The sequence below is a fragment of the Motacilla alba genome, chromosome 1A (genome assembly GCF_015832195.1).
Source record: "Motacilla alba alba isolate MOTALB_02 chromosome 1A, Motacilla_alba_V1.0_pri, whole genome shotgun sequence".
NCBI lineage: Eukaryota > Metazoa > Chordata > Aves > Passeriformes > Motacillidae > Motacilla > Motacilla alba.
This window is the reverse complement of record NC_052031.1, coordinates 24,272,710-24,298,977: the sequence shown is the minus strand read 5'-3', so window position 1 is coordinate 24,298,977 and position 26,268 is coordinate 24,272,710. Positions and strand designations below refer to the sequence as shown.

General features: G+C 39.9%; 1 protein-coding gene across 7 annotated transcripts in view; it reads left to right on the top strand.

The window, feature by feature from the left end:
* Positions 1 to 16,704, top strand: part of MET (MET proto-oncogene, receptor tyrosine kinase) — a 160,760-nt gene extending 144,056 nt beyond the window's left edge. For all 7 annotated transcript variants that reach the window (XM_038154514.1, XM_038154513.1, XM_038154520.1 and 4 more), the window contains 9 exons: positions 229 to 385; positions 1,185 to 1,325; positions 3,712 to 3,942; positions 6,322 to 6,402; positions 7,024 to 7,205; positions 8,761 to 8,870; positions 11,328 to 11,493; positions 12,387 to 12,523; positions 12,669 to 16,704. In XM_038154514.1, coding sequence (XP_038010442.1) covers positions 229 to 385; positions 1,185 to 1,325; positions 3,712 to 3,942; positions 6,322 to 6,402; positions 7,024 to 7,205; positions 8,761 to 8,870; positions 11,328 to 11,493; positions 12,387 to 12,523; positions 12,669 to 12,879 — 1,416 coding nt within the window. In that variant the 3' untranslated portion in view covers positions 12,880 to 16,704. The remainder of the gene's footprint in view (positions 1 to 228; positions 386 to 1,184; positions 1,326 to 3,711; positions 3,943 to 6,321; positions 6,403 to 7,023; positions 7,206 to 8,760; positions 8,871 to 11,327; positions 11,494 to 12,386; positions 12,524 to 12,668) is intronic.
* Positions 16,705 to 26,268: the final 9,564 nt, after the last annotated feature.

Sequence of the window (26,268 nt, the reverse complement as noted above, 5' to 3'; positions counted from 1 at the left end):
TGTGTCACTACCAGAGCTCTTGAAGGTGAGAAGTGAGTCATAAACTTGTAGCTCTGTTTTCATGTACACCAATATAACAATTTCTCCACTCACAGTGTCTTATCACAGTACAGCATCACAAAATCAAGATTTAATACATATGAGACATATCAGCTCATACTTTAGTATAATCTAGTTCTTACTTGTCTTTGGAAATCGTTACACTATTTTTTTTATTTGTTATTTCAGTGGAAGCAAGAAGTTTTGTCAACAGTTATCGGAAAAGTGCTGATCCGGCAAGATCAGAATTTCACGGGACTAATTGCTGGAATTCTTTCAACATCAATCTTAATTTTTATCTTTTTGGTGGTTTTCTTCTGGAGAAGGAAGAAGAAACAAATTAAAGGTCCATCATAGTCAATCCCATCAAATAATTTCATTATTATCTTAGATTTTAAAAACTGACATAATTTTATGCTTTGCTTAACTGCCGTGCATTGCCCTGTTGTAACCTGTCAGCAGAGGTTTCACAATCAAGTCCAAATTTTCAGTTGCATTTCAGTGCTTGGCAAGAGTCTGAGCTGGGTGAAGGGCCACATTATGCCTTAAGCAGAAGGATTTCTGAGGAACTCTGAGCTATAAGGAAAACTTAGTAGCTTCTTTTCCCTAATCAGCTTTGGAAGAGGGGATGAGTAAATGACATGCATGGAATCACAAGTACTTCAGCTTCATCCAGGCTGTGCATGAGTTGTGCAAGACACAAAGTACTGCAGTCTCCTGGTCTTTTTTTCCCCCAAATCAGGAACTTGGTCAGACTCCTGTTCTTCTATGGCCCCTGTGTCTGGGTTTCCTTCCAGTGGGAACTGCCACACTGTGTAAGGTGGGAGGAGGAGGGGAGCTCATGTATAACCAAGTCTTGTCCTAATGCACTATCACAGTCAGACCATGAAACTGGCCCTAGAGTCTTCAAAGCAGTCTTTGATCTTCCAGTATAGCTAAGAGTGGGTCTTCAACACAAGATTTTTTTTCAGAAAATCTTGCACTGTAAAAATAGCTCAAGTTCAAGTCCTGCATATCTGCCACAGCAAGAACCGAACCTTCTTCCCAGCAGAGCAGAAAATCTAAATTTAAATAAATAGATAAATCAGTATTGGCATACTGAAAACATGAGAGTTTTCTAATATTGCTTTCTCCTCCCCCTTCAGATCTGGGAAGTGACCTAGTTCGTTATGATGGCAGAGTGCACACTCCTCACCTGGACAGGCTGGTGAGTGCAAGGAGTGTGAGTCCCACAACAGAAATGGTTTCAAGCGAATCTGTAGACTACAGATCAACTTTTCTAGAAGGTATGACTCTAATTAGGAATCAGAGGATATTTTACACATCTTGATTTTCACATGTCTTCAGATGATAGCTATTTTGATCAGTATCCTAATTTCTGTTTCTCATCTGATTTGTCTGTGTCTGCATTTTTGGGACTCTCATGTATTCACAGGCTTGCTATTTTAACTGAGCTTCTCAGGTACTTCCCAAGATTAAGGTGCATATGATTTTTACTTTTACTCAGATTGAAGGAATAAATAAAATACAATTAGTAAAAACTCTCGATAAGTATGCTCCTAATAACTTGTGTAATAACTACTGTATATAGTGATTCTGTGTTGTCATAAGATCCATCACACCATGCACAAATCTCCTCAGAAAAGGCTAATTTTAATGATAACATCAAGTGGCTGTAGGTTTAGTGTGTCCCAGTGACTTCCTACAGGTATAATAAAGCAGTTCTGTTCGTCTGACATGGGACACGGAGTTTTGTAAACTGATATTCTTTTGTCTGTTAATGCCCCTCTGGTAAAATGGGACATTGTATAATGCAGAAATGTTAATTTTAAAAATTAAGCTAAGAGGATATGAAGACTGTGACAAATTGAATGGAGGCCCCTATGCCATCTGCCATTATGCCATTTTGCCAGTCTCAGGGAAGAATAATCCTACACCAAATATATTTTTGTGCTGGATAATATGACTTTAAAGTGGGTATTCTTCAGAAGAGCAGCCTGCTACGTTTATCACACCATGCCAAGCTCCTTTAACACGTGTGGAGACCATGTTCTGTGATTATCATTAAAGAGCTTTTATCTATTAGGAGTTACCACATTATGGTGTGTGAGATATCACAGATAATTGTTAGTCTTGGTATAGACATAGTCTTGTACTATTTCAGGTGCTGCTGCATACAACTCAATAGAAATAACTCCAAATCTTTGTTCCACCTTTGCAAACCCCAGTCACAGAGCTATCTGAGACTCAGGCCTGCTCCCCCCTTCCCGTAGTATTCTTTAATTGCTGCCACCAGCTCGTACAGGAAGTTTCCTGACTGAAAAATTTCCAAAGGGAAAGAAAAGCCCGTGCTACTGTTTAGAAGGGAAAGTGGTACATGAGACAAAACTATGCAAAGATCCTTGGTGGAAGGTAAATCCACAGTGGTCCTGCAGCCACTGTGTACTGGCAAAGCACAGTGGAGTGTGCATCCAAGAAGGGTGTGTGTTCATCTAATGGTCCTGTAGCAATGTTGATGTCAATATTATCAAAGAATGAAATTAAAGAAGCATTAGAAAACATGCAGGTTTACATTTCACAGCTGTAAATATAATTTTTTGGCCATGGCTAGATTATTTTACTGTGTTCCTTAAATAGATATTTGCCTTTAGTTACAAATAAATCCATTTGTAAGTTGTAAGAGCTGGTATTTTTGCTCCTAGATAAAATAACAGAGTTTTTCTCAGCCCCCAGAGTGATAAAAGCACTTTATAAAAATTTCACAAGTTTTCTGCAGAAATAAATAAAGTATGTCTGTACAATATTTTTTTACTTCTTGTAATAAGATACCTGATAATTTCTGTTGGTAAATTTACTCTCCTTTTTTGTTTTTGACCCTGGACTAAATTCAGCTCATCAACTCCATTGAAATCATTCCAGACTGAAATTGGTATAAACTAAACATAGTTCTTTCATTCAGCCACACAAAATGCTAGGAAAAGGGTTTTAAACAAAACCAATTTGAAATACCTGAACAACATGCTGTTGTTAAAAAAAAATCTCAAATAGATACTCCTGGATTTACTGAAATATTTTAGTTTCTGCCATATCAGATGGCTGATGTTATTTTCATGAGTAGCACCAACTGTAATATCTTCAGCAGTTACAGGAAATGAATCACCTCTAGGCATTTCCCTGGTTGAATATTTACCATTGGATAAATACAGCTAGTCACCAGCACTTTGGAAACCTCTGTGAAGTGTAAAGTTCCGTACCAAATTAGAACATGCAATAATAAAAAGCTTCATGTTTTCAATTGTTCACTACCTCCTCCTCCCATATTGCTGTCATTTTTCTGTTTCAATCTTGTTACTCCCAATTGCTAGAAATGCTATAACCTCTCTTTGGCAAGAAGTGACAAGGCTTCATTCCATCCCCTCAGAAAAGTGGAAGTTTTGCCATTTACTTTCATAAAAGTAGAGCTGAGACAAGCATAAGTTCTAGTGGCATGGTTTTCCTGGAGGCTGGCAGATTACCAATGCATATTTTCATTTCCCTTTGTGACCAAAACTTCCATAAAGCCAAGCCACTTCCAAACTGATAAAATCAAACCTTTCTTACCAATGCAATAAAACTCTTCATTTTTCAAGGAGAAGTTTGAAAGGATTATAACAGTTTCTGTTCATTTTCCAGATCAGTTTCCAAGCATGTCTCAGAATGGATCGTGCAGACCTGCCCAGTATCCTCACTCTGACCTCTCCCCAATTCTGTCCAGCGGAGACTCAGATTTAGCCAGTCCACTTCTCCAAACTAATGTCCACATAGACATCAGTGCCTTAAATCCTGACCTGGTCAAAGAAGTGCAGCACGTGGTTATTGGGGCCGACAGTCTGATTGTGCACTTCACTGAAGTGATAGGAAGAGGTGGGTACTGCAACTCTTACATTGCACACTGCTCCTCTTTTTGCACACCCATTCGTTATAAACCATTCTGAATAAGGTGTCTATACAGAGATTTTTTCAAGATTTTCAGCTCTTACAGCATTGCATGCCATGTACTGAATCAAGGGGGAATGAAGGGGCTCTCCTTTGAAGTCAGTGCATCTGCTCAGCTGAGAAGACACCATCAGGAGGAAGGAGGCTGCCAACTAATGAGGCTCTTTCAAACTCATAGACTTATCCAGCTGCCTCACTCTCACCCTTTTCCAGGCTACAGAAACCTCAGCCAGGGTTTCTGATCCATGAGGTTGTGGTATGGGAGTGAATATGCCACAGGATATTATGTGAAACCTAAGGCACACACCTAAATGGCCGGGATGCTGAGGCAGGAGCACAAGTGACCTCAAACTTGGAGCCTGTTATCTGTCAGGACTGCTACATGACACAGGAGACTCCTGCAGTCATTAGTGCATACAGTGAAAGTCCTCATGGCCCAGGTGAAATGCCCACACCCCTTTTCCCTCCTCAAGTTTCCACCAGCTCTGAGGAATTTGCTGCTTGTTTCCTCCCAGCAAATGCTCTTCATATCACCTCATTCCTCTCATGCCAGCTGCAGAAATATGTAGCCCCTGATTCACTTCCCCTAAGTTTTGTCCCTGATTTAGCAAGTCTCCTATTTTTCTAAATTTCTCTCATTACTCCTATTCCTCTACATCTTCATAAGCAAGTTCCCTTTACCTTTCACAGCCCAAGCCAGGATTTCTGTTAGGGACATTTTTAAACTCTCTATGATTGAGTACCTATTAGTAACAAAAGTACAAACTGTATTTTAGTGTTTCTGCAGATCATGCATGAGAAGTCTCTTGTTGAGTATCAGAATACTGATAAAAAAATTGCTATAAATTATATACTTAATGCCTCTTCTGCAGGACAAGAGCCACAAATCAAACAAACAGTCAGTGTGTTTCACTTCTATGTATTACACTTCATCATCCCCAAAGCAAGGGTGGGCCTTTTTCTTTTCTTTTTTGTTTTGGAAAACTCCAAGTAATTTCCCATTTTTTAAATGTTGAAAAATATCTGGAATGACACCGAGATAATTAACCATTTTAAATTTTCTCCCTTCTAACCAGAAATGGGCCAAACCCCAAAATATTTTAGACACACCCAATCCAAGCTTTAGGATTTGTGCCCAGGCTCCAAGCAATCTGTGGTCTGATGGGATTTTAGTTGCTTTTATAAAACAAACTTTGGATTAATTTTACTTCAAGCCAAAAGCAAAGCAAGCTGAGCTCTGACCAGAGCTTATGACTGGAACGTAGTAAAATTAATCAGATAGTCTTGTTCTCTGTAGAGCTCACACTTAAAAAAAAAAATGCTTTCTAACTGCAAATATTAGTATTTTAAAGTTTCCAGTAAATAGTTCATCTGTGAAGGAAGCCACAACTGCATGTACATAATTTGATTTAGAGAAATTAATGTGTGAACCTGGAGCTCAAACTTCACTGTTTCCCAAACTGGTAAACCTGATTTCTCATAGTAAGTTTTGGTAGACAACATCATTTGCTTGGCAGGAAAGCACAGGATTTCTGTGTCCCTGGCAGTTCATTTCACTGCTCAGACCATGAGAAAGAAGGCAAATTCTGTTCATCATCTTTTAGTGATATTTTATACTTGGAACTAGGCCATAGAAAAAAACTGCCAAGTGGTGTCATCAGCCTGTGATCAGTAGAGCACTCCCAAACCATCCACAGCCAGCACATCACTTTTAACATTCAACATTTTCCATGGAGTAGCAAGACCTGAGCCACTGTAATCCCAGAGTGGCTGTCCATTTCATCAGAGGCATCAAGTTTGTGCAGTCCAGTGGACCACTTAGCATGGGCTTGCAGATCACTGGGAACCACCAATCCAGTGGTCATGTCAGCTCCTGACTGCTCCCTGTGCCTTCCAGGTGTCCTCACCCATGTCACAGGAGATGATGGGAATGGGCTGACGTGGGTTTCGTGTGCTTAGTCAGTACAAGAACATGAAATATTTGTGGCGCCAGACTTGTCATTATTTATACTCTCCATTTAGGTCAAGAAATACCAATTATGCTGCAAGTAGAGTTTTCATTTTATGTAATGGTGGTTTTATGTAGTGGTGGTTTTATGTAATGGTGATTTTATGAATGGTGGTTTTGTGTAATGGTCCGATTCCATTTATTTTAATATGTTAGTTAGGAAGTGTATATTACAAGTGTTGGGAATTGGATAGAAATGGAGTGTGATTACTTTCTTATAGTATAATTGCTACCCAGTGGAAAATACCAGAAAGCTACTATAACTTCTTAAAGCTAATATTGCTCATTTTTTTATACAGGACATTTTGGCTGTGTGTACCATGGGACATTGCTGGATAACGATAGCAGGAAAATCCATTGTGCTGTGAAGTCACTGAATAGTGAGTTACATGTTTAATAGTGAGATGTTACTATTAATTCCAAAGGTAACTGGGGTGGACCAGTAAATTCCAGTGAAGTATACATTCACAAACAAAGATTCTTAGTTGCAGCTGAATCAGATTTATCTTTGGAGCAATTCCAATTATCCAAATTACTACAACACATTAGCATATATTTTTACGTCAAATGAAATGTCCATATATTTCCTCTACAAAGAAAAAAAACTCTGGAAAATAACGAAAAGGTAGCATCATTTTTTTATTCTACTGAGTACTGAACATTTGTGTTTGGAAGTTAAACTGCTGAAGAGTGGGCAAAGCTGCTGGAAAAACAGGAAGATAGTATAACAACATTTATTAAGGACTTTACTCAAGTGTTGTTATATTAATTTTAAATCATTCAAAATAGGAAATGGAGAACAAAATTAAAACGACCAACAGCCTGTATTTGGTCATTGTAGGAAAACCAATGCACATAACCTTAATTGTAATGTGGGAGGTGGAGAGCATGTTTGTAGTCTCTCATTATCACTTTGTTGCGCAATGACATGCTGTAGAGAAATGAACCCTAGTTTGTTTCTGTTTCTTTTCGTTAACTCATTTTATTACTGGATTTCTCAGGGATTACAGACCTGGAAGAAGTAGCTCAGTTTCTGAAGGAAGGAATAATCATGAAAGATTTCACTCATCCCAATGTTCTGTCCCTCCTGGGAATCTGTTTGCCCAATGAAGGATCCCCATTAGTTGTTCTTCCATACATGAAACATGGAGATCTTCGAAACTTCATTAGGAATGAGACTCATGTAAGTGCCTGGTGAGGTATGAACAGTAATGCAAGTCTGGCCACGCCCTGCTCCAACACTTACAGGCTCTCATAATTACATTACGTCTGCAATTGCTGCTGTTACTACACCTTAACCTTTAGCACTTGCTTAGTCTGGCATCGAGCCCAGCCACAGCAGTGCCACTCCTTCCCCTCCCCCTCAAATTCCTCTCTAGAATGTTTCCCAGAAATTATCAGCAATAAGTATTTCTCATTTCCCATCCATAAGCCTCTTTATAAACAAATGTGTTTATGAGATCTACGTCCAGAGGCCCAGTTGTCTGCTGGTTAAACTGGCACATCTCTGCTAACTTTAGCACAGCTGTGCCAGTCATCAGCATCTGCTTTTCCAACTCCTAGGTAAGGGAACTCCATGTCCAGCTAGTGTCACAGTACGTTTATTATCAATATTTTTTCTTCTTATCTTAAGAAAGAAAAACAGGAGCTGTTATTCAAACTATGCGTGCTCTGTTATCAGCTTCCCCATTTCCATTTAAAAACTGTAGATTCCTCAAATGTGCCTCACTGCTTTCTCTCAAGTAGGAGACCACAGATCTTACCTCAGGTGGCATAAGCCCACTTTACACTGTAGTTTTTCACTATTTCACAGTGTTAGAACAATATAAAGTGACTTCTGAGTCAATAGGATTTTGTCCTTGTTTTTACAGCAATCAGCAATAGCCAGTACAATTCAAAAGAAAAATGATTTCAACAAAGTTTTGGAGGAGTTAAGCTTTCTGAGGCTGGGACCTGCTCCCATTTGAGTTTCTTTCACTCTACAAGCACCAGGACCCTTGTCTGTAAATAGTGCCATGGTCCTTCCTGAAATAAATAGAATAATGACCACAGTTGAATCAGATTGTTCCACAGAAGAAAATTGTAAGGAGCAATGTCAAAAACACAAAAATCTGTAGGATCCTTACAAGTCACATGATTGCCATAAAAGATTGACATGTTTATGTCTGTACTTATTTTTATATTTAACATTTTGAGTATCATCTCACCATGTAGGCAAGAAGAAAGAGTTAACAATCATTGCCAAAAATCTTCCTCTGGTAACTGCTAAGGTCTCATTTGCCTTTTTCATGAAATCATACTGATGCACCTATTTTGTCCCAAATAGGACTTTCTCTTCTCTTGGTCATCTCCAGCTAGTGAGCTCCAAGTTCACAGTTAGTACCTTCTACTGAGTTACATGCTATCACCCTTAAGTCCACATATGTGAATTTTGTGTATCATCCGTGATGCCAAAGTTTCAGTATACTGTTCCACTTCTCAGGTCAGGTTATGCTGCTCATGCTGCAAACAATACTTTCCTGGAGACTTTCAGCTCTTTTGTTTTCTTATAGTGTGTTTTCTCACTGGGGGTAAGAAGCTGACCTAAACTTTGGTGCTGTAGCTTCACTACAAGCACTAACCTTTCTTGATCATTCTGGTGGCAGGAGAGGTGTATAAAACCTAAAGAGTAACAGGATGAAGCAGTCTGATCCTTAAGCATCTGCATTCATTTTATCATAAATGTTTGTGTTTTACAGAATCCAACAGTAAAAGATTTAATTGGATTTGGCCTTCAGGTTGCAAAAGGAATGAAATACCTTGCAAGTAAAAAGTTTGTCCATAGAGATTTGGCAGCAAGAAACTGTATGTAAGTACAAACATCTACTTTCAGCTGCATTACCACACTCTTTACACTCTTCTGCGTAAAACAGTGAGATGAGATAAGCTGAAGTTTCCAGGATTCTGCTATTTTTTTAGTAAAAAGATGGTGGTTTTTTCATTGCTCTGCAATTATACTGATGTTTGTCTTGCATACTGATGAGCTACTCATCTTGCTAAGGGCTCATTTCTAACACATAAGCTTTTTTTGAGTGTGAGAAATAAGAAAGCTGAGGTGAAAGCCTAGCCTCTCAAAATCATTGGTTAGAGTTTAAAAGGCATCTCCTAAGGGAAGTTAAACTGCTGTTGCCTCAACTTGCTGTGCTTCCACCCAGCCTCTTCAGAAGCAGCATGTCTCTGCTGCCACACCTAACCAGGAGGGAGAGGAACACAGGGGAACTTTGTGAGAAAAACAGGAACACAAAGAAACACCAGTGAGACCTCTTGACAATAGTCTTTCATTACATGAGTATGAGCTTACTTTGGCTCAACCAGGCACACAAATTAACATTCAAAGAATCTTACTAGTGTCTGGGAAGCCAGACAGTTCAGTTCCCACAAAGACAAACTGATACAGGATTTGCCAATATGATTATGCTGATTAATCACTGATGTTGTGAATTAATGAGGCACGGCCTAAAGTTTATTTTTAGCACATCATAAACTGGAACTCTGACTGCAAAAAGGTCATTAACCTGTGACATCAGATGTCTTACTCTTTCAAGGGTGCACACCTGTGCAGCTGAACAGCCTCTGTAAAAGAACATTTTATTGCAGGAATTGGTCTTTTTAAGGGATGAACAAAGCCACAAGCAGATTTTTATATTTCCTAAGAAGAAATGAATTGGGTTACTGAACAAAAGACCTAGTTCATCTAATCAAAGTCCAAATGGTGGCAAAAGGACATTCCCCTTGGCCTACTGTCTCTTCCTTGGGTGAGGAGGGAACTCAGGGTGTCTCACATGACCACTGAATGTACCTCTATAGGGATCAGTACTTCAGAGCCTGGAGAGCTGCTGCCACAAGACTCACTTTCCCCTGCAGCCATGTGCAATCCAACACTCAATACAGGCCCTGCTACACTGGTGATGTCTATCAGAAAGGAAGCCAGCAAGCAAATGTAGTCCTCAGGGACTCTTTATTCCACTATCCTGGAAGAGGTGCAGGAACCTGCTATGGCATAAACTGTTTCCTGTTGATCCATCCTACTCCCTTCATCAGATTAAGTTACAACATCAGTAAATACAGCAGATGGTTCTGTCCCATGCACTGACTTCAACAGACCAGAGTTGTCCAGACAGAAACCTTACAACTTCAAGACAGGGAAATGTCATGTGCAGACACTGAGAGAGACAGGATCATTTGGCCTAGAGAAGGTTCAAGGGGGTCTTATCCATATGTGTAACTGATATGGTGGATTAAAGAAGAGGAAGCCAGATTCTTCTAAGTGGTGCCCAAGGACAGGCCAAGAGGCAGTGGGCACAAACTGAAATAGAGAGAATTGCATGTAAACATAGAACGCTTTTATTGTACTGATGACTGAACACTGGCCCAGGTTGCCAGAGAGGTAGTGGAGTCCTTATCCTTACAAATATTCAAAACCCACCTGGTCATGGTTCTGAGCAACCTGTAGTAGCAGACCCTGCTTTTAGCAGGGGAGATAGTGGTGAACTAAATGATCTTCAGGGTCCCCTTGCAACCACACCCATTCTGTGACTGTGTGGTGCAGTATAGAAGCCCAAAAGGAAGTGCTTGCTGTGAGTAGGTCTGCACATGTAAAGAAGGATAGGCTTGAAAATGCCCACACCCACATTCTGTCTGTTTGTAACAATGATACCACTTTTCAGGACAAATACCAAGCTTGGGAGAAGGAAACCTAAGGAGGGCTTCTGGTATGGCTGAGCTGTAGCCCCAACAGAACTTTTGTTATGTCATAATTTTCCCCCAGAACACACACCAAACTCATCCTTAGTTACAGGACTGCATTATTACATAAAGGCAGTCACTGAGATAATGATGGATCCCTCCTTATCAAAACTGAGAGTAAGTAGGAAAGGTGATGCATTGACTTGGAAATAAAAATGAGCACATTTTAAGGATACAGAAGAAAAAACAGCTGTGGAAGAAATGATGTAGAACTCAATCAGGATGCATAGGCTATTAGCAAAAATCTTTTTATACATAGCAATTGTTTTAAAATAACTGTAATTCAAATTGTATTATCAAAACAATATCAGTAATTTCCTGAGTTCATTCACTGAGTTAAATGGGTGTCAAATATACTTTGCTGCACTTTTGTTTCAGTGTTACATTAGTTCATAGATGCCAAATAAAATACTGCCATCCAAAGTCACAGTCTCAAAAATGCAAGTCAGTCATTATAATCCACCAACACGGTAAATCTTGCCCACTCAGTTGCAAATAATACATTTTGTCATTTCTCTAGGTTGGATGAAAAATTCACTGTCAAGGTTGCTGATTTTGGTCTTGCTAGAGATGTCTATGATAAAGAATACTACAGTGTGCACAATAAAACAGGAGCTAAACTGCCAGTGAAATGGATGGCCTTAGAAAGTTTACAAACTCAGAAGTTCACAACAAAGTCAGATGTGGTAATGTACAAAGATATTTGTATCACCTATTTATTTCTTTTATATTGCCTGAGGCATCTTTCTAGTATTTAATTAATGGAACAACTCCAAATGAAAACTGATATTTGAATCTAGCTTTTGTTCACATAAGAACAAAAGAGTCTTTCTACATCCAGAAAGTGTATTTGTCCCAATCACTAAGCAAGAAGTTGTTGACCTGATTATATGTTACTGCTCAGGAAAGAATTATGAGTTTAACCCTGCTCCAAGAGAAACTAAGGACATTCCAAGAAGCCAAGAACCCTGCTATAGGAGGGGCTCTGGAAAGCTTGACAGAACAGGTTAACTTGGAGACTCGTAAAAGTTAATAGTTCTCCAAAATACTTTATTTCCTTTATAAATACTTTCTGGCTGCCTACAGCAATCTCAAGTATTACCTGGCCATTTATGAAGAAAAAATTGTTACGATGAAGTCAGTTGGCTGGATTGCTTTGTATTTTAGCTCTCTGTTCAACCCAGATTCAGATTGACCTGTGATGCATAGAATTTTCACCATGTATATTGTCTTCAGCATGTATTTACACAGAGTTAGTCAGATCATCAGTTCATGTAAACTGGCAGAACTCCATTAACCTCAAAAGAAGTCTGCCAATTTATACCAGCAAAGTAGAAGGCCTATAGGCTTTTATTTTCTTTCATTTACTTAGTTGAGATCTCTGGCTCTTATTTAAGTGGCTCCTCAAGTCCCTACAGCATTTATTAGCCCACTTAAAAGAAAGCTGAATGCAGTAAAACAACTTTTCAAAGGGAAAATCCATGCAGTTGAATGCTTAAATCTGTCAAACCATCTTCTAAAACAGGAATGTAAACCCCTCCAAGTCTTTAACTTTTTATTTATTTATTTGTCTTCTTAGTGGTCTTTTGGTGTATTGTTATGGGAACTTATGACACGAGGGGCACCACCTTATCCTGATGTAAATTCTTTTGATATAACTGTTTACTTACTACAAGGAAGAAGGCTGCTGCAACCTGAATACTGCCCTGATCCACTGTAAGTAAATAGTTTGCAAAGGCTTCTGCAAATGCTGCTGATTCTTCTGCTATAGTAATTGAGGCTGTGGGAGGAAAGAGAGAGTTGGGGTTTTTTTCTTTTTATGTGATTTTATAATTGAACACTTCTTCTATTTGAATGGCAGGTATGAAGTCATGCTGAAGTGCTGGCATCCGAAACCTGAGATGCGTCCAGCATTTTCTGAACTTGTTTCAAAAATATCAACAATCTTCTCCACTTTTATTGGGGAACACTATGTTCATGTCAATGCTACTTATGTCAATGTCAAGTGCATTGCTCCCTATCCTTCTCTTCTATCCTCACAAGACAACACAGACGTGGATGTTGACACATGACGGGCATGTCTGAAATTAAGGAAAATCCATTCTTCATTGTATGAACAAAAAGCAAAACATTTTGTCCACTAGTTTTTACTGCCCAGTCTTTGTGAGAACACTGTTGCACATGTTTATGTTGTTGCCCAAGTTGCACTAGTACAAGGACATAATATCATATTGTTTAAGGATACAGGATTCCATAAACCATCACAGTAATTTCCAAGTATTTGGAGAACGCCATCAATTTACCAAATGGAAATGTGGTGTGCTACCCTCCAGAGTTAGTTCCCACAAACTGTCATTAATATGTGCTCAGACCCAAGAACAAATGCCATGAAAGTAGAATATCAATCAGTATGGCTGGAAGGATTGTTATTGTACACGTACTTTAGGATAACGAGCAGTGCAGAAGTGGTTTTCACACAAAAGGCCAAGAAATGCAATGAGAATTACAAGAGTTTAAAATGTATTTTTATCCCACATGAGGAAAACTTTGCATTTTTTAACTACATCAACAAGGTTTCTAAGAAGCTAGGCAGCCAAGACAGACAGCCTCATGATGTCTTAAAAGAAATCAAAATCAAGAAATGGTGTGCAGTAAAATAAATATAGAAAAGTATGACTGAGTAAGAAGTGGGTGAGGAAGGCCAAGACAAAACTGGAACTGAACCTGGCAAGGGATGCAAAGAATAACAGAAAGGGCTTCTACAGGCATGCTAATCAGAAAATTAAGGCCAAAGAAGGTGTTCCCCCTCTGTTAAACAGTGCTGGTGGACAAGGAGAAGTCTGAGGTACTTAACTTTCTTTCCCCAGTCTTCAATGGCAACATTTCTTCCCACACCTCTTGAAAGGATGGATAACAGGATGAGGACGGGGAGAGCAAAGCTTCACTGTAAGTGAAGACCAGGTTCATGACCACCCAGGGAACCTGAATGTGCACAAGTCTATGGGACCTTCAGAGTCCTGAAGGAATTGTCTGATGCAGTTGCAAGCTGCTCTCCATGATATTCAAAAAGTCATGGCAGTCAGGGAGAGTCCCAGATGACTGGAAAAAGGGAACAGTGTACCTATCTTTAAGAAGAGAGCAAAGAACAACCCTGGGAACTACCAACCTGTCAGCCTCACCTCTGTGCTTGGGAAGGTCATGGAACAGATCCTCCTAGAAGGCACATGAAGGACAGGACAGTCCTTCACCAGGATTCAAGACACCAGCACAGCTTCTCCAAGGGCAAGTCCTCCCTGACCAGCCTAGTGGCCTTCTATGATGGAGTGACTACACCAGTGGACAAGGGGAGGTGTACAGATGTCATTTATCTGGGCTTCTCTGAGGTTTTTGCCACAGCCCCCCACAGCCTCCCCTCTGAGCTGGAGAGAGATGGATTTGATGGGTGGACTGTAAGATGGATAAGAAGTTGTTGGGACAGTCACATCCAGAGGGTAGTGGTCAATGCCTCAGAGTCCTGATGGCCATCAGTGACAAGTGGTGTCCCTCAGGGGTCAGCATTGGGATCAGTGTTCTTTAATATCTTCATCAATGACACAGACAAAGGGCACGAGTGCACCCTTGGCACATTTGCAGATGACACCAGGCTGAGTGGTGCCGTTGACACACCTGAAGGATGGGATGCCATCCAGAGGGACCTGGACAAGCTCAAGAAGAGAGCTGGTGGAAATGCCATGAGTTTTAACAGGACCAAGTGCAAGGTGCTGCAGCTGGGTCAGGGTAACCCCTTGTATCACCACAGGCTGGGGGAGGAACAGATGCAGAGCAGCCCTGCCAAGAAGGACTTGGGGTGCATGAGAGGCTGCACATGAGCAGGCACAGTGCCCTCCCAGCCCAGAAAGCCAATTGTATCCTGGGCTGCATCAAGAGCAGCGTGGCCAGCTGGTCAAAGGAGGGGATTCTGCCCCTTCTCCACTCTGGTGAGACCCACCTGGAGTGCTGCATCCAGCTCTGGGGCCCCATCACAGGAAGGACATCAATCATCAACCATGATGATTAGAGAGTTGGAGCACCTCTCCAATGGGGAAAGACTGGGAGAATTGGAATTGTTTAGTCTGGAAGAGAGAAGGCTTTGGGATGACCTAATTGCAGCCTTGCAGTACCTGAAGGGAGCCTGCAGGAAGGATGGAACAAGACTATTTACAAAGGCATGTAGTGACAAAACAAGGGGGAATGAGTTTAAACTGAAAGACAGTAGGTTTAAATTAGATATTGGGAAAAAATTCTTTACTGTGAGGGTGGTGATGCACTGGAACAGGTTGCCCAGGGAAGTTGTGGATGCCCCATCCCTGGAATTTTCAACATTCATCAATATACCCACAGCAGAGGGGCTGGAACTATATAATCTTCAAGGTCCCTTCCAACCTGGGCCATTCTATGATTCTCTGATTCTATGTCTTACCAGTTCTCTGGTATAGTCAGACGGTACAAAAAACAAAGGGAAAATCATCTAGCTTAAAGCATTCCTAGTGTCAACATTATTCCAACATTCAGTCATTTATTTGAGTCAAACAGTCTACAGCAACAGATCTCTTGCTGAAAAATGAAAAGCCTCCATTTCTTTCAATAAAAAGTGAATCACTCTGGGAATTATGACTTGAAGGCTGCTGTCTGGTGAGTCACTTGGTGAGCAGCTGAAGCTCTGCCACCTACCCTTGGGTAGAGATACTAACAAAGGTGAGTAGGGAGCAGAGGTGTTGCAGGCAGCCCTGACCTAAAAAGACCCCACCATAGCAGGCATATCAGTAACTTCTTCATGCCAGCCCTGAAGAGCTGAGAAGACTGATCAAAAGAAGAAATGGCTTTAGGCCCTCTTTACTCTCTTCTTGGATTCACAACCCAGTGAATTATCTGCTTTTAATGCTAAGTTATGACCAGAGAAACAATTTTGAAAAGAGATAGTTAATAAAACTTCTGTTCATTAGGGAAGAGTACTATAACTTTAGGGCAAACATCACATGTCATTTCTGTTCCTGTGGAATTCTGTGCATACTACTGTATAGTTTGTTTAGAATAGGATAGAACTGGGTTTGCTGGTGTAAACACATAAAGTATTCTATTTTTATATTAAAAAAAAAGTTTATTTTTAATGACATTTACAAAGTTTGGTTAGGCCACAAAATACTGCACTGTGAACATTTCAGAAAACGTATGTCAATGTACATGATTCATAAACTGTAGCAACCTTAAGAAATACTGTGTAAATATTAAAAAGGAAAAGAACTGACTGTAAACACACTCCACCCTAAGTATAATATCTCCATTGCTGCAGGCCAACCATTTTAAGGTCTTCAAAGAGAGGTAATGCAGATAAAGAACTGATATAAGGGAGATATATCATTCTTAGGAGACTGTGTTGTAACTGAAAGATTTATAATGAGGGCAGAGTGTTTAGGCAAGCTATGAGCAGATAATATTGTATTGTGTTTCATCACCACTTTCATTTCAGAAATGAACTTTCATGTCTGGTGAGAGTGATACTAATTGTAGATTGCTCAAGGACAAAAGGCTTTGCTGCAGGCAAAAAGAAATCATCTCTATGGTTGTTAAAACAGCTAAGGAAGTTTATGACACATCGATTTGGAGAAGTTACTCCAAACTTGTACGTACATGCTTAAGGAACGCTGCAATGTGAAACAGAGGACATTTTTACTATTTATGAACTTTTGCTTAATAAAGTTAATGTTGTGTCTGGGACACCTGTAAGAATATGTGATTCTGGTAAGATTTGATGTTAGTAAGTTCATATATTGGCAAAGAGCTGAATGGTACTTATGTTTATAGTTGTTGTCATGACCGAATAAACATGTTATTAAAATGAATTATTGTAATATGTTAAACTGCTCGTGCTAGAATTACTGCTCACATTGACTGTTAAACTGACAAGTCTGTCTATATGCTTTTTCTGGTTAACATGGGAAGAGCAACCTGTGGAACTGTGGGAGAGAGGGGAAAAAAACTCAGAAATATAAAAATAGAGAGTGCAGCAATAGATCAAGCACACAGCCTCCTAGTCATAAATACATCAGAGAAAGATACCAAATATTTGTTGTCAACAACTATGGCATAGTTTGTTTGAATAGGAAGCCTCTTGCCTAACCACAGGCTCTACAGAGCCTTACAGTTCTTGAGTTGGGGTGGCATTTGAAGCTTGGCATTTTGCTATCATAAGGAGTACCTGTGTGGCCCAACAAGGATGCCAGCACTTGTGTTTGATATCCAAGTCCCTAATCAGTCACAATCCACAAGAAATTTCAATTGCCTGACTGTGTCTCTCAGGGTCATCCATCCCACGTTTCATGTCTGTAAGGTGTTTTATATCTGTGACACCTGGAGAGAAACATCCATGGAGCTCTTGGTTCTCTGGGAACAAGAGGAGCCAGCCCCACCCTTCTCCCACACATTTCCTTCCACTTACATGAGATGTCTCCCACTGAATTCAATTTCTTTTGTGAAGTGTATTTTCAGTGGGTGCCCCACAAACACTGCAATACACACCGTCCTGTGCCTCTCTAAGTCAGAGCCTACAAGCTTATTTCTCCAGTGTCTTATCTCAGGGGAACATTTGGTACTTAACTCACTCAAGAATATTTCAATGCACATCATCTCATTGACAGCAGACTGAACATGAGCCAATGTGTGCCCAGGTGGCCAAGAAGGCCAGTGGCATCCTGGCCTGGATCAGCAATAGTGCGGCCAGCAGGACCAGGGAAGTGATTCCTTTCCTGCACTCAGCACTGGTGAAGCCACACCTTGAGTGCTGTGTCCAGCTCTGGGCCCTCCAATTTAGGAAGGATGTTGAGATGCTGAAATCTGTCCAGGGAAGGGCAGTAAGGGTGGTGAAGGGTCTGGAACACAAGTCCTGTGAGGGGCAGCTGAGGGAGCTGGGGTTGTTTAGCCTGGAGAAGAGGAAGCTCAGGGGAGACCTTATCACTCTACAACCACCTGAAAGCAGGCTGTAGCCAGGTGGGGATTGGCCTCCTCTCCCAGGGAACCAGAGACAGGACAAGAGGACACAGTCTTAATCTGAGCTAGGGGAGGTTTAGGTTGGAAGAAGTTCTTCACAAAGAGTGATTGGGCAGTGGAATGGGCTGCCCAGGAAGGTGGTGGAGTCACTGTCCCTGGAGGTATTTTATAAGAGACTGGATGAGGCACTCAGTGCCATGGTCTAAGTGACAAAGTGGTGTTAGGTTAGACTCGGTGATCTCAGAGATCTCCAACCTAGTTAATTCTGTGATCTCAACTGATTAAAAACAGTATTTATATGCTCTTGTAATTTCAAAATACCAGGAAAACCTAACATCAAAACACATTTTCTCTAGACATATTTACCTCTTAACAAAAAATATATATGCTCAGTTTTACCTCCAGGTATATTTCAGGGAAAAGTTCAGGCTTGATGATCTCCAGAGGTCTCTTCTAACCCTAAATATTCTTTTATTCTGTGGAAAATGCATTAAAAATAGTAGCTAAGAATGCAACATTCTGCTATGTCACAAGACTGATCCATTTTTTATTACAATTATTTATATTTAATTTACTTTCCAATAAATTTTCAGGATTTCCCTGAAATGTCAGTAAAAAATCTCCAAGGTTTTAAAACAGCCTGCTATTAATAACAGGGTCTTCAATCTAAACCAGCATAACACACAGTCAAGTGATGGTCCGAACTTAAATACCAGATTTGTAACACATTCCTCTGATTACTTCTCATGATTTCTCAGGGATGCTATATATTGCATTTATGAAAGGGTCAACAGAATCACAAGCTTCCCATGCTCAGTTTTTCATCCCAGTAATTTTGATTATACCAGGTACACACTGCAGCAGATCTGCAGCTGACTTACACTGGCAGGCTTCCCGCTGCAGGAATATTAACAGTGGATGGTGCCCATGGCCAAAAAAATTGCATAACAGATACTCTACACAAAAGCCAAGAGACTGAAAAATAGGGAGGGATATCCTCACCCCACAGAAATTTTCCTGTTGATTTTAAAACAACTTTTTGAGTGCACTATCAACTCAACCATTGAGAGTCATTTGCCTCTATTTAGGAATATTTTTAATCCATTGAGAGTAACTTGCCTCTATTAAGGAAGATTTTTTAATACATCCACCAATATTAAAGGTTTCCAAAACAAAGGAAAATGGTACACAGTACCATGCTAAGGCTTAGCATATTGCTAATTTTCTGTCTCTGGTGTTAAAATAAGTAATGAAGAAGAGACCTACATGCCTTATATAAATAAATTATGAGGTTGCAGTGGCAAAAACAGTACACATGAGAAACTGCAAAAGGGCCTCAAAATAATTTTATACCTAAAGATGAAACTCTCCCTTCAGAAATTTGATTCCTGGGATTCAGTCATACTACTATATCAGAGGAAAAGGTCATAGCAGACAAATGAAATAGAAATCATAATAGGTTTTTTACTCACTAAGCAAAACATCTATTCCTGAAAATTCCAATTTCCATTCTTTTTAACAAACAGGTCATGAACTGAGTATTCCGAGCATGAAAGAAAGACATGGGAAATCTTAGGATTGTGCCAAACTGATCAGTGAAAACATTTACAAGAAATTGTGATCTCACAGCAGGGAGAACTCAGAACAACTTTATTTGACTCAACAGACACCAGCCCAGTGGAAATCAATCTCTCACTCCAGAACTGTGCCCTGACACTTAACCTGAATTTTCCTTTTGCAATCCCCATCCACCTGCTAACATTGCAGGTGCATTTACTTCCAGTGAGGATACCAAAAGAGTCTTTCTGATTAAGGTTAAGCACTTGTAGCCCCTCCATGACCTCCTGGGGGACAAAAGAGAAAATTTCTGTTTTGTAAGAGAATCTGCTTCTCTGGCTGCTCTTACTATTAATTTTGGTACTTTCCTTTCCAGAGCCAGCAGCCTCCTCACTGCACATAATGCCAGGGGAGAGACCCTCAGCAGAAGGTAAATCCTTGCCATATTCAGCCCAGGGGGACCCTCTGGTTTGCATGTGCTTTTCTGTTTGAGCAGGAAGTACTTTGACGAAGCCCCGTGCTGTTTGGAGGTTCATCCCTATCTGCCAAACATTTTCTTACATGCATTACAATTTGACAATTAACAATTTAAGGGAAGCCATCCTTGCTCGGGCCTCTGAGGCTCTGTGCATTCCTACAAACACCATGCATTAACACTTGCCAGGCTCTAATTATCAAGCACACAGTGAGACCCTCTCTGGCACAAATGACAGTTGAATATCGTCCTTTAGGATGTGAAAAATGTTGTTGCCAAAAACTTTAGGGTGCATGACCAAACATGGATACCTCAGCTGCCAGGAGGCTGCAGCTCACTGGGGCAGTTGGCATGCTTTGCAAGTGTGACAACACTGAATGCAAATGCTAAAAATAGAGTTTGAAATTTAATTAAGAAGGGGAAAAAAAGCCCTCCAGACAACAGTGGTATGTTCACTATCTTGTGTGGCTTAATATAAAATAAAGGGAGTTTAAGAAAGACAGTGGGGCTGCAGCCTGCTGGAGCTCATGGTGGGGAATTGATGGCAAACATGTGGGAAGATGTGACAATACATACACCCTCGTCAGCAAGTGGAACATAACAAGGAGAGAGTCACATCCAATTCCAATTGCATGTTATCTGTTTCTTTAAGCAAACCTTAGAAGAGGAGACTGCTACAGGAATGACAACCATCATCAGAAGTTAAAAACACTTTGACCATGCGACTTTTGCATTTTGTAGAGAAATGTAATTAAATTAATCTCTTCTTCATTCATTGTCAATTACTGGAAATGTATCTACTGAAATTACCTGGTCTATTAAATCACTAGCCATGCCTATGTGATGTATCTGCCACCTGGCCACCAGAACTTCAACAGCATTGAAACATTTCCCTCAAAGGTCAACAGCTCAGTAACTGGAAAAATGCTTCAGCACTGCTGTGTCCTCCATATAGCATCGAGCACCAAATTGTTGCAGCTATTGACAGAATTTTTGAACAGTAGCTCTGAATCAGATGGGAAGAGGGCAAAAAATTGTCCTGCCCTTGCAATTCCCATCAATCACATCACTGAAGTAATGAAAACAAACTCACCTTGTTGAAAGGTGTAACCTGGCATGCTCTATAAAATGCAGGTAAACAGAAGGCATATATGTCAGAACTATTTCTACTTCTTTTTATGAATATTAAGTTTACTCAAAAATATCCTGAAAAAATACCTGTACATCTGCAATAGCAGTGATAGACATTTGCTAGGAATCTTATTATTAACTTGCATCAGCGGGATTTTCTTAAGACCATCACAAAAATACAAAGTAAATTATTTTAAAATACGTTTAAATCTATGTCATATATGTAGGAGCTTCAAAATGTGTCTGCCAATTCATTTGGATAAATGAAGGGAATTCTCTTCTATTGGCCATTCTGGGCATCTTGAAATAGGTTTTGTGTCTTTGCCTCTAGTATCTTCACAGTACCAAGAAGGCATCATCACATGGAGGTTCTGTGCGCAAATACCTACCTGATATTATTCTCTGTAGATATTCTAAATAGGAAGATACAGTCTGGATGGTGATGAACAATATGTTTCTATTATTACTACTCTGATAATAAATCATTATTGACACAGCACTTCTCTCAAGACTCCCCTTCCAAAGTCGTTATAGACTTACCATAACATTTATATAGTTATATATTTTACTGCATAAAATAGTGAATGGTGTTAAAATAGTAACTTCATTGCAGGGAAAGTAGTGTCCATGAAGGTTAATGGCCCATACTGAAAAGCCAATAACAAATGTCTTTGCTTAATGAAATGCTTGGTTTAGATCATATTTTTCATATTGTGCTTCTGCACTAGTCTGCCAAGCAGATAGTATAAAACAGACTCATGACTCATTCATAAAGTACAACAGGATCAACGCTCTGGTATTTTCAACCTGAATTCAAATCAACAAGGTCTCATTTCAGTGAACAAAAAAACCAACAAAAACCAACCCACCAAATTTCCTTTATCAGCTGAATGAGAATATAGAAACTTTGTCCATCATTTCTACATTCAGCCGCAATCAGGAAATTGGAGACTGCAAGAAGATCAAAGGATTTTACTGCTCAAGGTATCCAACACTATTTTCTACAAGTTTAATGCCACTCCTCCCCACCACTCTTACTAATACCCCTGAATAGCTAGGTCAAATTTTATGAGGAGCAATTTTAAAAGCTGGAAGAGCTCTCTCTGGAAAAAAGCCATCTGTTTGAAGTGCTCAACTGCAAGATCTGAAACGCTTCCCAGCATTTTTTCACTTCCCAGATGTACTGCAAGTTCCAAATATCTGAGCGTAAAGTGACACATTTGCACAGTTGCAAGGGAACTTCTGTTCAGTTGTAAAGCAGAACTGAGCAGTAAGCTGTCAGATACAGGGGATCTGAACAAGGAGGGCTGCTGCTTTGGCTTATCTATGTTTTGTAATGCCAGTGTTGTGTTCTTCGTGTGTGTGAAAGGTATCCACAAATGCAGACGCTCACGTTGTGCAGTGGGTTTTCTTCAGGTACAGATTGCATATTTATCACATCTTCCCACAGAGCAAGTTACACTTAGAGAACATGAGAGATATTTCCCAGCCTACAATCATTTTTAACTCAAGACAAGAGAAAACTGATAAAAAGCTGTTGAAAAAGCATCAAATCTATCCTACCTCTGTGATCAGCTAACATCAGTACACTGTTCAACATGAAGGTATTAACCAGTAATTAACCAGACCACAGCATACAGTGCAAAAATCAATCACTCTTGGGAAGACTTGTTAAGGAAATTATTAGCAAATTATTTGTGATTAGTAAATACTGCAAATTGTATAAATGTCTTCATAAAAGCCTCCTTGTTTCCTTTCATGATGCTTCTAATCAAACACTCCTCTGATTAAGCAGCTAATGAAAATTTCAGCCTGCTATGATAATGCCTAGTGCCAAGGCCTGAGGAGGAAAGCTGACCACAGAACTAGCAGAAAGAACCAGTTTTGGGGATATGAGTTTTTCTTTATTATAATGAATAGCACTACTAGTTTGGAGAGAGTGCTTTTCATAAATACATTTCACAGAAATACAGGGCTGGAAGCTGTGTCAGGAAATTATTCGGTCCAACCCATGTCACTAAGGATGAACACACTTAAACTGCCTTGGCAAAGACTGGTCTAATGTTTTCTTTAAAAAACCCACAAGCTACAAGGATTTCAAGGTTTCATTATATGCATAGGGCAAAAAGTTTTCCTGGATTTCTTTTCTAAATCTTTCTCACTAGGTATGAGACCCATATCCTTCTTTTTGCCCCAACACTGGCTACATAGCCAACAAACAACTGTTAGATTATCCATAGAAAAAAAAAATCAAGCAAAGATGCCCCATCTTAATCTCTTTTTTTCTGAGATTAAAAAGCTCTTTTCATCCCTTATTTATAGCCTTTATTTTCTTAACATATTAAGTTTCTTCTGGCTGGTTCTTTCCTGTCTATCTTCATTTCTTTCTCTCTAAAGTGTGGTGCAAAGATAAACTTGGTACTCTCAAAATGTACCACTTTATAGAGTGGTTAGGTCAGCAGCTGAGTTGCTCATGGCTAAACTAAGTCACCAATAATATAACCCAGGTTGCCTGGGCAAACAACATACTACAGCACATCTCGTGCTTGGAGGTTTTTTTCCACAAACAGATTGAGAAATGTGGCTCTAGGTGTGAACAAGGCAAATAAGTAACTTGCCTGAGGTTCTTTTTGGTCATACAAGTTAGATGGGTCTGCAATACACTGAGTCCTCTTTTTTATAAGTCTAATCCTACTTTTGTCTTGAGATGATGTCCCTTCCCTAACTCATTCTTTTGTGATTACCTTAGTTGAACCACTGCACTCAGGAAAGCTGTCTCAAGAGGACAACTTTTAACCAAGGAGCTGCAGCAAAGCCAGGAGCAGGAGCTCAAGTTAGTTGGAACCCTAATCCTTCATAACTTTGCCTGCATTAAAATAATATTACATTCATTTTACATAATACATATTTTTAAATACATCTGTATTTAGTGGTTTCACACTTCCTTTGTCTCTATTTTAACTAACTTTAATCCATTAACTTTGAATAACTTGCATAATCCTGCCAGGCAATACCAACGAATGAGACACCTCTGACTTACACAAACGGAGCTGTACAAAAAGGAATTTCTTGAGCACTTATTCATGGATGTGTCAGGCAGAAAACAGGCCAGATTCAGGAAGCAGAGCAAAGCTAAGAGCACAATAGAGACATTGTTCATGGTGTAATAGGGAGTTATGATATTTGGAAAGATGAAAACATTAGACTTGGGTAGGTGAGGGAGCAGATGCACTGAGGCTGCACATTTGCAATGTCATACCAACCCTCCTGCCACCCTCTCCCTCGTGTCAAACCCGATGCATGGGAAAAATGCCCAAGGGCCCTGGAGGTGTCTCCTTCTGAGTGCTCTCTGAGGCCACTGACCCTGACAGAGAGCTCTGTGAGACTGCAGCCAGTGGGCAAGGGATGAAGCTCTCTCAGACTCCTGGGAGAAGCTGATTCTTCAGCAGTGCTTGCACACACACTGGTAACGGCATGTTCTGTACAAAGACTGGCACAGCAGCTAAAACTCACAGGGCAAGTGCATTGAACATCAGCTCCCTCTACTGTGAATACACTGGGATGTGTTCTTCTGCCACCCCAGAGCTCCCCAAAGGGCTCAGGTTTGACAGAACTACTACCTGAAGCACTGCAACTAAAATCACTGGAAAAATGGGTCCTGTAGAACCGGCAGACAGGAAGACAGCACAGATTTTTCTTTTCAGTTCTTGTGGTTATGATAATTGAGTTTTCAGTCTTCTTGTATATCCATCTTATATATCCATCTCTAGTTTGTCTCAAAACTAGAATAAATTTCATGATCTTAATCTAATATCTTACAAACAACTGTATGCTACAGTCTACAGAACAGTCTGCTGCAGTAACTGCAGTCCTGCCTTTATTAGTCACAATATTAATTTCTGACAGAAAATGTAACGGCGTGGACCCTAACCTCTGCTGATCATTTTCCTAATTATGATGTTTTGTCTTCCTGAAAAGGTTAAAATTCTGACAGGTCTCAATATCTGATGGCTGTGTCCATCTATACTGAGGGCTATTCTTGGTTCCAGCAGAAATCAGAGACATTTTGCAGTACAGCTCAGTAACATAGCTCCATTAATTGATAAGATTTACTCAAAAGTATGACTTGAAATGACAGAAATATTTGCCCAGACCAGACTGAATTAAATTAATAGTTTAAACATAAAAATACAAGAGGGTCCTTTTTTAAGAGAAACGGAAATATTTTTTGGTTTGAAATTGACCTTATTTTTTTAATGTTAGACTAAACAAAAGTTTAATTTCAGATTAAACCAGTGCCCATGGTTTTACTCAGCATGAAATCCAATTAAATTATCAAAGTATCAAAAGTCAGCCAAGAGATCAACAAAGATGAGGACAGCAGAGAGGCTCTGAGACTTGCCCAAGAGTCAAAGCCTGTAGTTACATTTTTATGTAATGGAAAGCAAGGACACAAGATCAGAAAGAATCCAAACAGCCAGAGAAGGGATCAATAGCCTATCCATGAAAATGGCTCATTTATTGATTACAAAAAGGAGAAGGAAGGTGTGAAAGTTGTAAGACAGGGATAGAGAGCTGAGTGCTGAGATTCCACTTTGCTTGGATGTTGAAGAACAGAGACAAAGAAGAAGATGAAAGAGTGAACAGATGAAAATACGATCAAGGAAGGTTAGCTCAGAGGAAAAGGATGCATCAAGGGGATGGGCTGAAAGCTGGCAAGTATCTCCAAGTAAGGAACATGAGAGACACACAGTAGGAGAAAGGGACAGGAGGCCAGGACACCAGCATTTCTGATAAGCATGGGTTGGGGAGATTTCAAAAAATCACTCAAACATTCTCATGCCATCCTTCCAATATGCTGTAGTGCAGATGGTCACATCTCATCCTCAGCCATGGGCCTCTGGGGTCCCCAAAGACAGATAATGAGAGAACAGGGATAAAAAGCAGAAAGTCAGTTTGATCAAATTAATGCTTACTTTGTAGCATTCCTTTGATAGGAACAGAATAGTCAAAGCAGATAAAGCTGCTTTGAAACAGGAATGGACAAAATATAGCAAGCACATGAGTGGAACTTTATCAGAATTATGCCACAACTCATTAATCTGTATCACAGTAATGGTGTTACTTTAAAGTTAACACCAGTATTTCAAAGCCAAAGGTCTTCTGGATCTCTAGCAACTCACTGAAAACCCTTTACAGCTAATCAGTATCATTGCTTCAAAGGAAATTAAACTGTCTCCACCCAGTAACTCTAGTGGCATTTGATCTACAATTG